Raw genomic sequence first — 15,860 nt, forward strand, 5'->3', positions numbered from 1 at the left:
TTTCTCTTTCTCTCTATTGCTTTCATGCTTGCTTCGACTCTTTCTCCTTTTTTTTTCTTTTTCTTTCTTGTTGTCAAAATTCCTGCAACTCTATAAGGAAGAAGACTTGGAACTAATTGATAGTTCCTTCCTGAGTCCAACTGTTCAAATGCCTAACCAAGTCTCTAATATTCTTGGCTTTTGGTTTTTTTTTTTCTTAAAAGTAATTATGAGGGACTAAGTTTCTATAAGCCCATTAATTATTTTTTTTCTCGATGAGTTGGAGTTAGTTCAAAAGCAATATTGGACTCCCCACCTTTCTTCTGAATTAGAAGCAAAACTGTATAGTGGAACTAGTTCCTTTGAAAAAAAACTTCCATGAACCTTCCTAAAAGTTCAAACTGTCAGACAGAGTCCTCTTTGAAACTTTCATAAATTGACCCGATAGTTTTTGGGGGCTTCATCGGATTCAAATCGGACGTACTCTGGATCATATCAGCTTTTTCGGATGTTCACATGTTCCAATTTGAATATGAATAAAGAAAAATCATGTTCAAATCTGAATTTGATTCTCATAGACCTAATTTGATTTTTAAAATCACATTGAATCATAATTTGAATTCTAAACCAAATCGGAACTGCATTATCATATGATAAAAACTCACTTTCAAAAGGTATGGACATCGTACATAGGCTCCTTATTTAAAACTAAATCTGATCTGAATCTGAATCCGTTTGAAAATTTATGTAATCAAAACCCAAATCCGAATGCATTTAGATAACATTTCTTATACTCGAATCCAATCCAATTCCTTAATCCGATATTAATTTTTTTTCCATATTTTAGCCTTCTTATATAAAATCCAACTCTATCTGATAGTGCAGACAGGCCACTGGTCTCGTCCGATCCATTGAGGCACCAGTAATTGAATTTGATAGGAGAATCCAGCTTATAAAATCGTTGTGGCCAGCCTGAACCAGATGAACCCAGATCCAATTTTGCATTTAGGTCGGACCCATAGTTGACTATATCATAGAGATTCATTTAATAGTGCTTAATATTGATGCGGGCGAGCAGTAGCGGAGTTAGAAAATTCGGGTGGAGGGGCAACAATATATGCAACTGAGACACTATTTGGAGGCCTCTATATGAAAATAAAGAAATTTTGTGAGGCTGGTGTGGGCAACTGCCCGCATCTACCAACATCTGGCTCTACCACGGTAGGCAGAATCGCATAAAATATATCTTTGATCATTTTCAAGATCTAGTAATAGAATTTTTTAATCCAGATGTATTTTTACCTCATATGGAATTATCTGGATCTGTATTTGGAGTTTCAGGTTCAGCACTGGGATTATCCGGACCTTGTCAGAACCACTAAGAAACACCACAAAGACGTTAGGCAACCTACCCCAACCTCAAATTAAATTTGCTTAATTCTAGAACTAAAGTGGTTGATCCATCGCTCTAGCAAGATACATGTTCTGGCATCGATGTTCTAGCTTTATTCTATGTAAAAAGGAAGAAAAAAAACCCAAGGAAACAACTAAAACATATGTTCTTGCCAATGCTTTTATGGTGTGGATTAGGAATATTTTTTTTCTTTAAGGTCATGGCATATTAGAAAGACAAAAGTCTTGAACCATGATCAGTTTTTGCTGTCTTCTGTTGATTGTTAACTTTCTTAGATTGGTCTTAATTAGGTTGCATAATAAAAGGTAATTTGTTACTTTTATATGCAGTGAGTCTGTGTTGGTGTAAGCATCAAAACTCTGCCACTAGCGAAGCCAGAATTTTTTTCTGGTGGAGGCACTCATTTAATACCTTTAATTTCTTTGGGGCATATATATAACAATTAAAGATATCAAAACATTAACACAAATACTAAACTTTTGTGAGGCTGGTGTGGGCAACTGCCCACACCAGTCATCATGTGGCTCCGCCACTGGACTCATTCTGCCAAACTCATTTCCTCTAAAGGGTAGCTTCATGAGCACTCCAACCTTTTCCTAGAGATCAACAAGGGTTCCCTAATTAGCACATTTCCACTTTTCCAATACAAAAGCTACTCTCATGTTCAACTCCAACCTGATAACAAACAAGATAACTTTGAATTATGGGGACAAGATGAAATCAAAATTCAGCATCTCCAACAATAAAAAATCTTAAGTTCCAGGCAAACTCCATCAACTCTTCCACTAAAACAAGAACTTGATTTTGCCATCCCCAAGACACTCTACTAGATCTTCGACCATCTTTTCCTAGCTCCAACAAATTGCTCTAAAAACTAGGACCTATTCCTACACCTTTTCAAGGACCATAAGCTGTGAAATTGAGATTCTTCGAGTTTAATTATTCCTAACCATTTGACCCTATTCAAGTCAAGAATATGATAGAAGATGAGATTTTAAACACACCAGTCCAAGACCTAATTGTCTGCAAAATCACATGCTTAAGCAAACAAATTCTTCTTAACGTAAGAGCAAAGTGGACTTCCTCATTGCCAACCTCTTGTCTGCTTTAGCGATGAGGTTTTTACACCATTCCGTCCTTCAAAAATGGTAGCCCAGGATATATAAATGGGATTACTTTCTCTCTCCAGTGCAAAACTTCAGCCATATTAACCATGAGTCAGTTGAAAAGAGATACAAGATAACTTAGCTCTGCTGATCGCCAAAACAAAAAGTTGAAGTTTCTTCCACATGACCTTTTGATCTCCCTAACAATATGAATCTCTGTCCTGCAAGAAGTACAGACGTTGTCACAAAAGTAACAGTGGGAGACATTTGCCAACTTTAGGAATATTTGGAATTCTTTCTTCTAGACATAAATATGGAGAAATCACATCACCATGACACGACCTCGTCTTTATTTTGAAGTACTCCTCAATCAGACTATGAATAATCAATTTCCCATAACAGCAAATGTAATACATGTCATAATCTTGTGCACCTGGGCAACCTCAATTCTCAAATACAAAAGAGCTTTCTGGAAAAAACTTATGTTCACCTTGTCATACTTATAGTTTAGCATTGTCAATCAACTTTAAGGAGAGAGATCCCACTTTAGACAAAGACTGCACCAACTCATAAGCCACAATGACATTAACATACGGATTTCTTCTAGAAATGAAGGTTGCTTTATCAGATCCTATCAGTCTATTGACAATACCTTTCTCATGCTTGGCTAAAATTTTAGATATTATTTTGTATAAAAAGTTACATAAGCCTATAGGATGAAAAAAAAAGTAATCGAAAGTCTCACTCATGAACAACCTTACCTATCTTGAATAAATTGTCAACTGCTAAGAAGATATGCATAACCCAACAAAACATTTCATATTAGAGAAGTCAGGACCCAGTGCACTGCCCCCTGTTGGCTATGAAAGCAATCTTTCCAAGCTCCTCCAAAGACATAGGCCTCAAAAGCATCAACCTAACAAGAAAAGCCTTTCGAAAAGTTCTTCCAAAAGCTCACCCGACCCCTACTTCAAGCCCATCAATCCTCAAAGAAATCTTTACAGGTTTTCTAATAGCATTTGGTTCCTCAGTTACATTCCTTTGTCCTTACCAATTTTAGGTTGACCGTAAATGTAAGTAATTAATAGATTATTTACATATTTGTTGTTCATAGTTATGGGAGTCCTCTCTTCCAGCAAGTGTTCATTTAGAGTGAAAACATAATTGAATTTGAAAAAAATCAAGTTATCATCCGCTTAGGGCGGCTACTTCTTGTTATGCAATAAGGAGAAGATGGTGTGCCTTTTGGTAATGCTTAGAGAACGGGTAGGGGTTGCACTTAAGCACTAGCAGTGCTGGACGGCCCTCTTAGTTGACATGTAAAGGCTCGACCTCCATTAAGGACCTGAACAAAGCCTGCTCTGGGCTCGAAATTATTTGGGTCATGGACGGGCTCCACAACAAATTCTTGCCTCGTTCCTTGTCTTTGACGCCTTTAAGACTTGAACAACATAAACTGTAAGCGGTGTTTTTAGAAATCCCTATACATGCTCTATTTATGCGCTATAACTTGATGATTTTGGATTCCATTGGATAAATCATGTAAATCAGATTCATATGGTGAAATTCAAAATGGTCCACACCTTCCTGCCAATCACTCTGTATGTATGGGGGCATACATAAACATCATAAAAGAGGGAGAAGCAAAAATTGAAGATTTCCAATTATTTTATGAGATATACAATTGATGGTCTCTCATTTACTCCACGTTAGGATCAACAAGCCGAGAATTTAATCTAAGTCTATTTCTCACATACCAAGAACACCTTGGAAAGAAGAATACAATGGAATGCTTGGTCCTTTTGGGATCTAGCTACAAAAAGGACTTTTCTTGATGGGTTGGCTACCAAAAGGGTTGACCTGAACATCCCTTCTCATGGATGTATGCCTATGTACAAAACTTCCTTCAGGTTGGCGAGAACCTAATGTTCTCTTCATTCTCATCTCATTTGGAAATTCAATTTTTTGATACAGTAGGCATACACGAACGCAAAGAAGACCGTGAAACCGACCAGAACTGCGGCAATCGGCCCCATGAAGTCGGATTCGTATCCATACCGATCTTTTATGTGGAATTTGATCGTCTGGCGACCTTCTCCAACAACATCGATCATCTCATTTAAGTCTCCATACTGTGAGGCGATCAACCCGTAAACTGTCCAAGCTACAGGACAGATCCAGTAATACCAGATCCACCACTTTGGAATCCTCTGCATATGACATGAAAATGTTGAAAGCATTAGCCACGAGAGTCATACATGCGGTATAAATGCCTCTCCAACATTTCGAACTAAGGGGCAAACTATGCATAGAAAGACTTACTGGTCTGGGAATGAAGAAGCCTGAGAACAAGTTGAAGACGGAATAGAATGCAGCAGCAAAGATGGCCGCAACTTCATGGTTGGGTGTCATTGCAACGGTCATCATTCCGTAGTAGGTGAAGTAGAGGAATGTGAAGAGGGTGATGAAGAAGAACCAGAGGACTTTGGGTGCTGTCCATTCAAAGCTCATCATAGCGTAGACTATGATTGTATAGTACAATGCCTGGAATAGTGCATATGGAATCTCCACAATCACCTGTAAAAGAACCAGGAGAATCAGTTAATAAATGAATGTTGCAAGCCTAATGTCAGTCACCAAATGAGAGTGAATTCTGGTTTTCTCAGGGCGTACCTGGGCCAAAGCATATGGCAAAGCAGAGTACATTCCCGCAGCTCTTTCTCTGTAGAAGACTGTCCTCTCTACGTCGACAATGGGCTGTACAGTGGAACAATTGTTGATACCCACGAAGAGCACTGCCCCAGACATAGCTCCAATGATGATGAAAAGATCAGTGGATGTCTTCCTGATACAGGAACAAAGAAAAAAGTTAGGTTCACAGAGAACGTCTTGCTACGGACGGGCTTGTGGTGGAGACGGGTTAGTTTACCACTCTTCTGCACCAAAGATACCGTACTCGAGATGATTATTACTTCACTAGGAGGTTCAGACTTACCTCTCGTTCCCAACTCCCCAGAAGATGGTCCCAAGAAGCAGAGCAGCAACAAGGGTATAAACGTATCGAACAAAGTTGTACTCAGGGCTTCTCCAGTACGTCAGAAATTGCTTCCACAAACATGTTTTGAATTGCCCAATGCTTGTCTGAGAGTATTGGGTTGTGAAGTACAAATCTTTTGATCCTGCTGGGGGAGTACTTAATTGTTCCACCAGAGCTTTGTTACGCCTGAAGTGCAGTTAATGGTTCAGAAAGTTAATTAATCGCCATGTAGCCATTAGCCATATCAACAAGGTCTCGGCAAAAAAGTGCCAAAATGTACAGGTGGTTGTTAATAGGGCACTTACTGACACAAAGCGGATGATCTGTAATACTCAGCAAAGTCCATTTTTAGACGAACTTCAGCAGAGATTGAGCTCACTTCCAGCATCCACGTTGCCGGGTTGTATTTATCATGTATTTTTGGGACCCCAGGGATCTCCTATAGAAGTGAGAACAAAATTTTAGTCCACTTCTCAACCTACATCAGCAGCAAGCACTAAGAAATAATATATACCTCGAAGTACTCAATAATTTTTTGAGAGTTCGTCCCTAGTGGTCCTGAATATATCACTTGGCCTCCTCTTTTCATTAGAAGCAACTGGATAGAAAAATATGATCGTTCAGTTTGTATGTTCATCTTTGGAACATAGATGAGAAGATCAAGACAAAAATGATTTGATGAACTACAATACCTCATCAAAAGCTTCGAAGATGTCGATGCTGGGTTGGTGGATGGTGCAGACGACTGTTCTTCCTGTGTCAACTGTGTTTCTGACAGTCCTCATGACAATTGCAGCTGCTCTAGCATCCAGACCAGAAGTTGGCTCATCCATGAAGATGATGGAAGGATTAGCAACTAGCTCGACAGCTATGGTCAAACGTTTCCGCTGCTCAGTTGACAACCCAGTGACTCCTGGGACTCCTACCAAGGCATCCTTCAGGTTATCCAGCTCTACTAGTTCCATTACTTCATCTACAAATGTCTGAAAATTGTTGTACATCATTAGATGATCAGAACATATAACTGAATGGGGATACAAATATTAGATTGTCCAAGACTAAATGAAGAATAAAAAACGCTGGAATCTGGTCACTGATCCTCCCTTTGTAGAGCACTTGCAGTTCAACGAAATTTATCATCAAGATTAGAATTAGATTATTGTATGTCCAATTCAGTGACGTAATTCTAAATATCTCTACAACATGGAAACATGGTATGCTTCTCTAAGGTTAACATTTCTAAGAAATGGCTTCATGAGATGGAAATTTGAGGAGTCATCACAGCACCAAATGACAACTAGAATGCTGCAGCTTTACCAAGTAGAAGATGACATATGATAAATTTGACGACCATAAATATGAATTTTGCTGGTAGTAGGTGCATGTTGAAGTGCCAATTCCACAGTGGTTAAAAAGAGTGTTTTCATATGCACATTAATGCTGTTAATCGTGCTAAGTTCTAGATTCATCATTAATGGAGATAAAGGAGGAGCAGATCCTCACCATTTTCTCACTATCGCTCACTTCTGGAGGCAAACGGAGAAACGCAGAGTAGATCAAGGATTCCTTTACAGTAATCTGTGGTGAATGGATGTCAGTCTGCTCACAATAGCCAGATATTCTTGCAAAAGTTTCTTGGTTCTTTGGGTATCCTGAAATCCTAATGTCTCCTTCAATGTACCCCCCAGTTTTTCTGCCAGCAAGAACATCCATCAGTGTCGTCTTCCCTGCACCGCTCACTCCCATTAGTGCAGTGAGAACTCCAGGCCTGAATGACCCAGTTACTTCTCTCAGTAGCTGCAGTCTGCTTTCCGTTACGCCCTGGTCTTTCATCTCCTGAAATAAATTACTCCACTATTAAGTATAAATCGCTAATAGATACGGGACACGGAGTAGAAAAGTGAACAAACCGACAGGTGATATTTTGAAGTTATCCCAATTTTGTTGAGAAAAGAAATTACAGAAAGCTTATGAAAACTTTCTCAATAAGAATTCCATAGAACTGATTTGGGTAACTGATCGTCATGACTTTATAAAGCAACTATAAATAGAAAAAAGTGAAAAATAACAGTTCTCATGGAGAAAGCTGCAATTGGTGATGGTGGAACGAAAAAGCGCAGGATACTAAACACTGACCGGTGGCATGTCAACAAAGTAGTTGACGTCCTTGAAGGACATCGCTAGAGGCATAAATGGGAGAACCATCCCTCTCTTGGGAGCTACGCCAGTTGCTGAGTCCAGCGCCATATCTGTATTTCGATGCAAGCCATTTGATGCACTGCTCATCCGTGTCATTGCCATCTCTCCTGAGAAGAAGCTCATTGTTAGCTTCTTAATTTGAATTGGAAATTAATGAAAAGAAAGAATATCGTGCATGTATGGGGCTTAAGAATGCGCGTGGAATCACTAAGCAAGCATTCTCCGTTCAGTTAGGCGCGATACAACTCTAATGGCTTAACCAATTTTAACATAAGATTGTAGTATAAAAACACAAGTAGCTTCATACTTGTATTGTTTCCATCAGACTTCGATAGAGATCGTCGGAATGTGTCGTCTTTGGAGGATTTTGGTGCCGAGACCCTCGGCCCACCTGCATTGTTGGATTCTTCATGGTTGGCCTCCATCTCTGCAATCGCTTCTTTAGAAATCACAGCTTGTGGCTTTCCAAGTGCTGTCACATTCCATCAGACACAGAAATTTAGCGCCGATGAATTTGTACACGCGTAACACATAAGTACAGAACTCCGCTTGAATGTACATGCACACATGCAGAGAGAGAGAGAGAGAGACATACGATCTAGATACTGAAGTGCTATCGTGAAGAGGAAATTAAAGAGGACTGTGAATCCCACTAGCGCAGCTACACCAATCCAGTACCAGTTCTTTGTTGCGAAAACATCAACATTGTCTAGAACTGCAATTCCCAAGCTTCTAATGTTGTCCGCAGCCTGCAAGTCACAGTCAAATTTCAGCTAATCGTGGCTCGTTATTGTTCTAGAACGCACAAGAGAAAGCGACGGCATACCTTTTGGTTCATCCATCTGGGGGCAAGAAATTCATTCACAGAAATGGCATTAAATGCGTATGTGAGTGGAGAGGACCAGTAACCCCAAATCCACCATCCTGGAATTCTTCCTGCATTTCACAGAAAGGCACTTCATTAGTAAGGGCCACGAGCGGCAATTTCTTGATCCATCTTCTAAGACGATTTCTTCTGGGATAAAATTGTCCCCGTTAGCCAAGCCAACCCCTTTTGGTTCTCTCGGAGGCATGAGTTGCCACTGGATTAAATTATCGAATAGAGGAACTGGAATTTAAGGATAAGAAAACCAACCACGAGGAATAGTGAATCCTCCAAGCAAGAAGATGAGAAGAAGAACAAGCGCTCCTCCGGTATCAGCGAGAATCATAGTTCGGCAGACCCCTGCAATGAGACGGAACAGACCAGCGGCCATCTGCTGCAGCACGAAGGTGAGAAGGAACTGCTTGAAGAACCTGCATGTGACCTTAGATGTAAGATAGTCTTTACTTTTTACATGTCGCAACCAAAGAACTACAGATCTACTTCTTGGCCATGTCCAAACTCTTATCTAAGTTGAACTCTCAAACTGGGCTCTAGGTTCACCTGTCCTAGACCATCGTCAGGTGTCCAGAGTCGGAAGATTCCAGTTCATGTTGTAACAAAGTTAATTAAAGAAAAGACTCGTTGTACTGTCAGAAAACTTCGTACTTGGTATTGTTCACTTCTGGAAATATATGTTTACCTTTCAGCGTCCGGTGCAAACCCAATTGTGTAGTAAGTTACTGCCATCCAAACTGTTGTCTCGATCATGGAGATCGGGATCTTGAGGAGCATGTTAGGAACAGTAAAGACCCACGCAGGATAGAAGAGGAGGTCCCTCTGCTTGAAGTAGACCGGAAGTCGCACGATGGTCAGAGAGAGCTCGGGGATGCCATTGAACATGTTGATGATGACAGAAAAGAGCAGGGCACCAATAAATACTGCGCCATCCGTCTCCGTTTTAATGGGCATATTGGTCCTCAGAAAGAGAGTTGCTCCAATCATTGCTATGATAATGATCTGGGAATACAATACGCTTGAAGTCAGAAAATGGTGAAAAGATCATAAGACTCAAGTAAGATGAGCTCTTCCAAGTCCAAGATATTGCTGAATCTGATACCTGCACAGATTTGAAGATGTAAACGAAAGAGTTGCGCTTGATTAGGAGCCATTCTTTGGCAAACGAAGTCTTAAGTAAGTCCCACTTAGGCACCGAGTTCTTGGTGAAGACTAAAGCTGCTTTGTGACACTTGCTCCGGTCATACGGAACTGACAGGTCGCTCCGAATGGTCTGGCCGACGTGGAATGCTTTGAACCGTCGGACGAATTCAGACACAGGCACGAAGCGGTATGGTTTGCTGTTGTCCGCCCAATACTGTTCTTGATCTTTTTTCGATGTAACCTGTGTCAAATGAATTAGACCATCAGATGCAGGATTTTACCAGATACAATGTAGAGTTCAATTTTAAGACAATGGTTTAGCCATATCGTATTTCGGGATATAGGAGTAGTTCCATTACCTCTTGCAGGAAGTCTGCAGTTCCTTTTCTCTCAGGGCATCTAAATCCACAGCTCTCAAAGAATTCCAAAACATGATCTCGAGGACCCTGATACACAATCTGCCCTTCAGACAGCAAAATTATATCGTCGAATAGATCAAAAGTTTCAGGCGCTGGCTGAAGGAGGGACATGAATATGGTGCCTTCAGTCAGATGAACAATCTGTTGCAAGCATTTTACAATCTGGTACGTGGTAGAGCTGTCCAAGCCTGTCGATATCTCGTCCATGAAAAGAGTTTTGGTTGGTCCAACTATCATTTCACCTGCATTCAAATTTGGCCCAGCACCATTGTCAAACAACATGCTACCACGTCTGAAACCTTCGAGCGGTTGGTCATAAATGGAGAGAGCATTTCGAGTTTAAATGCGTTACTTCCAAGATGGGAAGGGGAAAAGCTCAGGAGCATACCTGTAGTTACTCTCTTCTTCTGTCCACCTGAAATGCCTCTGTGCATGGCATCTCCGACCAAAGTGTCTCGGCAAATGTCCAACCCAAGAATCTGTTGCACAAACCAATGACAAACGCTGTTAGCACATACTTCATACTTCAAAATTAAATACTACAGCGCCATGTCCGCTACCCTCAGTATAGGTACTTTTTGTTTCACACTTTAATAGAAAACCACCAATTATATATGTGTAGGAGTGGAACCTCTTCAAGAGATTTACGTCAAGGAAAAAAAAAAATCCTTGCTGCTTCAAGTAGGTCTTCCTAACTAACACCCTAATTCTTTGGTGTCGAATCAGGTGTTTGAAAACGCGAATCCTAGCACAATCTTTGCTGCCCCTTGGCCAGGCGAGGGACCATGTAATTTGCCAGACCATTTACAATTTTTTCATTTCCATATATCATCCATATATCATATCAGTCTGATGGTTTGCACGTATGTGAGGATCTTCAAGAAGAACAGAAAAAAAGACGGAAGGCCTGTACCACTTACTTTTATAGTGTAATCTGTTTGAAGAGAGCTTTCCACTCCCTTCATAGCCGTGGCCTGAAGCCAAAACAGACACAAACAGAAAAATACATTTAGCTGAGCATTAGAGGGATTAAGAATCAGCACTTCATCCGATGATTGAAGATTTGGATGCAAGATGCTTTTTTATCATAACGGATCAAGACGACTTTTTTTATTTCAAATACGTTACGTTACCTTCATGAAGAGGTCCACCTCTGGTTCTGGATGAATGCCCTGTTCCTTCTCCCTTCTTGCCAATTCGGATAGTAGATCTACAAAAACCATCATATTCTATAAGTGATTTTACCGAGTTTTTATGCAAGGAAGAGTTGGTAATTATAAAAGTATAAAACGATTGGCAAAATATACCATGCACTAACAAAAAGAATATGCAATTTACGCACGGTTAAAAATGATTTAAGTTACTTGGAGTGCGCATCGGGAACTGAGGGTACTCACCATATCGGGCGCCGACGCCTTGGCAGCTCGCCGAGAAGTCGAGGGTCTCTTTGACGGTCATCTCGCCGATGTGGACATCGTGCTGGCTGATGTAAGCAGAGGTCTTTTGGGGCACAAATTCCTTTAACTTATGTCCGTTGTATGAAATCTCCCCCTTCACCTGTGTCAATATAGTTGTTTTTCGTCAAACAGGACAAGGGCATTTTCGGGATAAAAGAAAAAACTTTCAATCAAAGAAATGACATTTACGTAGTAAAACAAACTTATAGCATGGTCCTAGCAGATTTTCTCGGAAGTGAAGGGCAAGAATACCCTTATGAGTTGTTGGACGGTGTACCACTAACCTTTAAGCTAGAATCCAGCTTTCCTGCGAGTGCCTTCAAAAGGGTCGTCTTCCCCGACGAGGGTGGCCCCAACAGAAGCGTCATCCTGCAAAATTTTTGCACAACCCTCTAGTTCATATTACACGTATAAGAAGTTCTACGTTTCAAGAGGAGGGCTACGAATATTTTACACAAAAGAAGATCTGCGGTGTAAAGAGGACGCAGGGAAAAGGCCAGCAGCCACAATGAAAGCTGCTTCTGGTAGACGACAAAAGGCTAAGACAAGAGAATCCGTGAGGTGGGAAATTTCTTGGTGAGTGGTCACGCAAAGGGTAGGTGCTTGACCTCTGACCAGCTAGATTAAAAAAAGACCGTCCACACGGAAGATGGGAAGGACAAACAGGAAGATAGATATATACACATTATCATGATCAGCTCAAAAGGCAGGGGAAGGAAAGACCCGCCGCCTTGGCAAGAATCAGTCAAAATGACTATTCATGGTGATGCAGCCTTGGCTTGTGCTAGCTGACGTAGTTACAGAAGGAACATCGAGCTCATCTTCTAGCTTGGTAGGACTCGTATTAGAGCTTCAAGCACAGATCTTTATTACAAAGAAGAAGTCCGATAATGTTTCACCTTGACGGTCTGATGATGCCGGAGACATCTTTCAGGATAGTGAGAGTGGTCGCCTTTGAGAATTTGATTCCGACCATCCCCAGAGCAAACTCTGCTACGTCTATTGTAGTATTCCACAAAGTGGGGAGAGCTCTGCTTCCCAGGTGGCACTGTGCTTGAATGGTTAGATTCTCGAATCGAACCTCCACCGTCGGAAGTTCAATTCCAACTCTGTGAATCAAGAAGCACAAGATTAGAGACAATTAATCAAACAAATCTTAATTGAGCATAAACCTTGATTTCGGAAAGCACCTCACAAACCGAAAGAAGGAACCATTAAAAGTAAATCTGAAGCTAAGAACGTAGCACCTTCCCTGGAATTCCACTAAGGAAACTAACAATGTAAATGGAGGAAATTTTGAAAAACTTCAAACTAGCGGAGGTATTTGAGGAACCAAGAACGAGTTGCGCACTAAAAGAGAGATAGAAAACAGAACAGATTTTCATACAATACGAAATTTAATGAATTAGACTCTTGGCAGAAGGAAGGAAAAGGAGAAAGAGCTTTACCTGTCGATCCTGTGCCTGAACTTCCTGAGGAACCTTTCGTTGTCCTCCTCAGCCACCCTGAAGAGCCTTTCGATGAACTCTTGCTTCTCTGCCATGCCCAGCTTCCTCACGTCCACCTCCTTGTGCACCACCTTCTTCGCTTCCCCTTGCTGCTCTTCCACGAACGACTTGATGATGCTTGTCCTCAGCCGGTCGTACGTCGGCAGCTTCTCCAACGCCGCCCACCGCAATGCCTCCTCATCGTCATCGACGTTCCGGCTCCGCCGGGACCGGCTTGACCCCAAGAAGGCGTCCTCCCCGGTCCACTGGCCCATCCTGCTGACGTTCCTGCTCAGGCTCCTCCTGGCGGAGCTCAATCCTCTCTCTAGACTCTCCATTCTTCACTCAGTCGCTTCAGGCTCCTAAGCGGAACCCCTCTCCTCCGTGTTCCGCTGATTCCTGCTTCGGTTCGAAACAGAGGAAGTGGAAAATTCAAATTCTGGAACGGGAAAACAGGGGAACATTTACCGGGAAATCGACCCCAACACTACCGAAATGGGAAAACAAAAGGAAAACAGATTTTCATTGAATTCGCACAAAAAATTGTGCTCTCTTCAATTTCTCCAAACGCAGGATGCGATCCCGACTTCATCGAGAGGCGTCTCCTCGGAGAGAAGTAGATGACAACGAGAACGACTCGATTTCCACTTCGCGTCCAAGCACAACTCGAAAACAATGACTCGATTGAAAAAATCTCTTCAGATCTTGAATTACCTGAACTCTCAACCTTTTGTCCCGCAAACCTCGGAACAAGTCACTCCCGGGAGTTTATTTTTCCCGATGGGCATAGAATGCCAAGAGATGTAGACGGTTTTCTTCTCCTTGTCTCCTCACCTTCTCCGATTTCTCTGGGAAAAGGAATTTCTCTTTGTGCTTTTCCTCGCGTTGCAGAAGAAGGGAAGAGAGGAAGAAGATGGCTTCTTCGCCTTCTTCCCTTTATTCGGAAGGGAGCTCCTGAGTGAGGATGGCCACTGAGGAAAGCGGACGTATTTATACCCTCCAGGTCCGGACGCATCAAAATCAACGGTCCCAACAACTCATTTTTACTAAATGCCCCCAAATTTATTGAGTATGATACATTCGACCATGACTTTCAAATATTTTCAAAGTACCCCCGAAACTTTTGGCTGCACAAGCCTGCGAGTGCGACTGGCAAACCAACTAAGTCTAACCAATAGCTTTACGAGCCAAGTTTTTATGAGCCCACGAGCGTGGGTAGGGGCAGAGATAAATAGGGTCTCCGTGCGTTCCTGGGAGTTCATTCTCTGAAACCTTACTTCAGTGTTGGATTTAAGTGGACCTGAGTCCAGTTATATGGGCTAGCCCACGAGACTGGAGTCGACTAATTAAAAATTTGTTAACTATATACTTAGTGCTTCATGAAAAAAAAATTTGATGACCCAACGCCACCAGAGTTCATGTGAGTACAAGCCTAGTAGAGAATGAAGCACTATGAAACACAACCATATCCATTGATTGGAAAGGAATATAAATGTCAATGGATCGGAATATAAATGTCAATGGATCAAATTCCAATTTGATATACTCTTAACCATATTATTTTATTTTGATATTCACATATTGGGATTTGAATATGAACGAATAAAAGTCATTTTTGAATCCAAATCTGAAATCTGATTTTATAATCCAAATCCGACTGGTATTCTATTTTTATATTCACATCAAAATCTGAATATTGAACCGCACCTAATCAATTTTTAAAATGTAAGGGTGTTGGATATACGATATTTGTTAAAATCTAAATCTTATCTGAATTTCAATCGAATAAGATATTTATGCATATCCAAATCTGAATCCAACCGAATATCATTTCTTAAATCTGAATTTAATTTAATTTAATTTTCGATCAAACACTAAATTTTTTTACATCTGATTTGTTCGATAGAGTTTGGTCACGTATCTTTTATGAGTAAGAGGGAGAGGGGGAGGTGTTCACGAGCAAGAAAAAACGACCATGGAGAGTAATTACAAATAAAAGTTGGGAGGTTCGATGAAATTGATCGAGAGAGGGAGAAAGGTGAGAGCAGCTTCGTCCTGGGTGCGTTTGAGATCAATTATCGACCCGCCTTTGAGCCGGGGCCGTCTTCCTTGACCCTTCTCCTCACCGAGCTGCCGCCGATTGACCGGTCGGGAAAAGCCGGTGGGTCAGCCCCCGTTCCTTTCCTTCCTTACTTACTTTTACTTTGACCGGCCATGTGTACAACGACGTACAGTTCCGTCCCCTCCCCTCCATGGTCTAGTAATCGGGTCGGATCTGATTCAAAATTAGATTTCGATTCGTTTCTATAGATCCAACTAAACAATTTTAAATTCAGATCCACAATCAAATATATCAGATCAGCCAACGCCCTCGGAGTTATGGCATGGTGGCTCGGGTGAGCGTAGGGAAAAAAAAATTATATTGAAAAAATCAAATTTTTTTAGTTTTTCCTGACTTGTTGCTCCTTTTGGCTCTACATGTCACTCCTTTTAACCCGAAAATCATGGTTTCACCCCTGTTTTTGGGTGTCATGGGGAGGATAGAGAATCCAGTTTCAATTGGTCCAAATAGAAGTCAATTCATCATCATCCTCCTCCCGAGGAAGGCATATGGATCTTGAGTTTTAATGGACGCGACGGGCCTTGGTTTGGCTTGGCTCGGTTCACCAAAAAAATGTCGAGGCTTGGTGGGCAGAGCTCACTTCGAAACAGAGTATGCCTTTGTAGAAGCCTTTCTTT

At 41.3% G+C, this 15,860-nt stretch overlaps 1 protein-coding gene across 1 annotated transcript; it reads right to left on the reverse strand.

Annotated features, from left to right (window-relative positions):
* Positions 1–4,128: 4,128 nt before the first annotated feature.
* LOC116255692 (ABC transporter G family member 42-like) lies at positions 4,129–14,075 on the reverse strand. The gene is made up of 24 exons (XM_031631599.2): positions 13,836–14,075; positions 13,083–13,520; positions 12,534–12,743; positions 11,919–12,003; positions 11,575–11,734; positions 11,311–11,387; positions 11,098–11,151; positions 10,566–10,656; positions 10,118–10,419; positions 9,718–9,999; positions 9,301–9,617; positions 8,871–9,031; positions 8,562–8,671; positions 8,331–8,484; positions 8,043–8,207; positions 7,673–7,842; positions 7,040–7,372; positions 6,229–6,519; positions 6,051–6,134; positions 5,842–5,975; positions 5,495–5,722; positions 5,173–5,344; positions 4,822–5,076; positions 4,129–4,709 (listed from the first exon to the last, which is right to left on the reverse strand). The coding sequence occupies exons 2-24, from the start codon at positions 13,457–13,459 to the stop codon at positions 4,440–4,442; spliced, it is 4,482 nt and encodes a 1,493-aa protein (XP_031487459.1). The 5' UTR covers positions 13,460–13,520; positions 13,836–14,075; the 3' UTR covers positions 4,129–4,439.
* Between the last annotated feature and the right edge of the window lie 1,785 nt (positions 14,076–15,860).

This window comes from Nymphaea colorata, chromosome 6 (genome assembly GCF_008831285.2).
Source record: "Nymphaea colorata isolate Beijing-Zhang1983 chromosome 6, ASM883128v2, whole genome shotgun sequence".
NCBI classification, from domain to species: domain Eukaryota; kingdom Viridiplantae; phylum Streptophyta; class Magnoliopsida; order Nymphaeales; family Nymphaeaceae; genus Nymphaea; species Nymphaea colorata.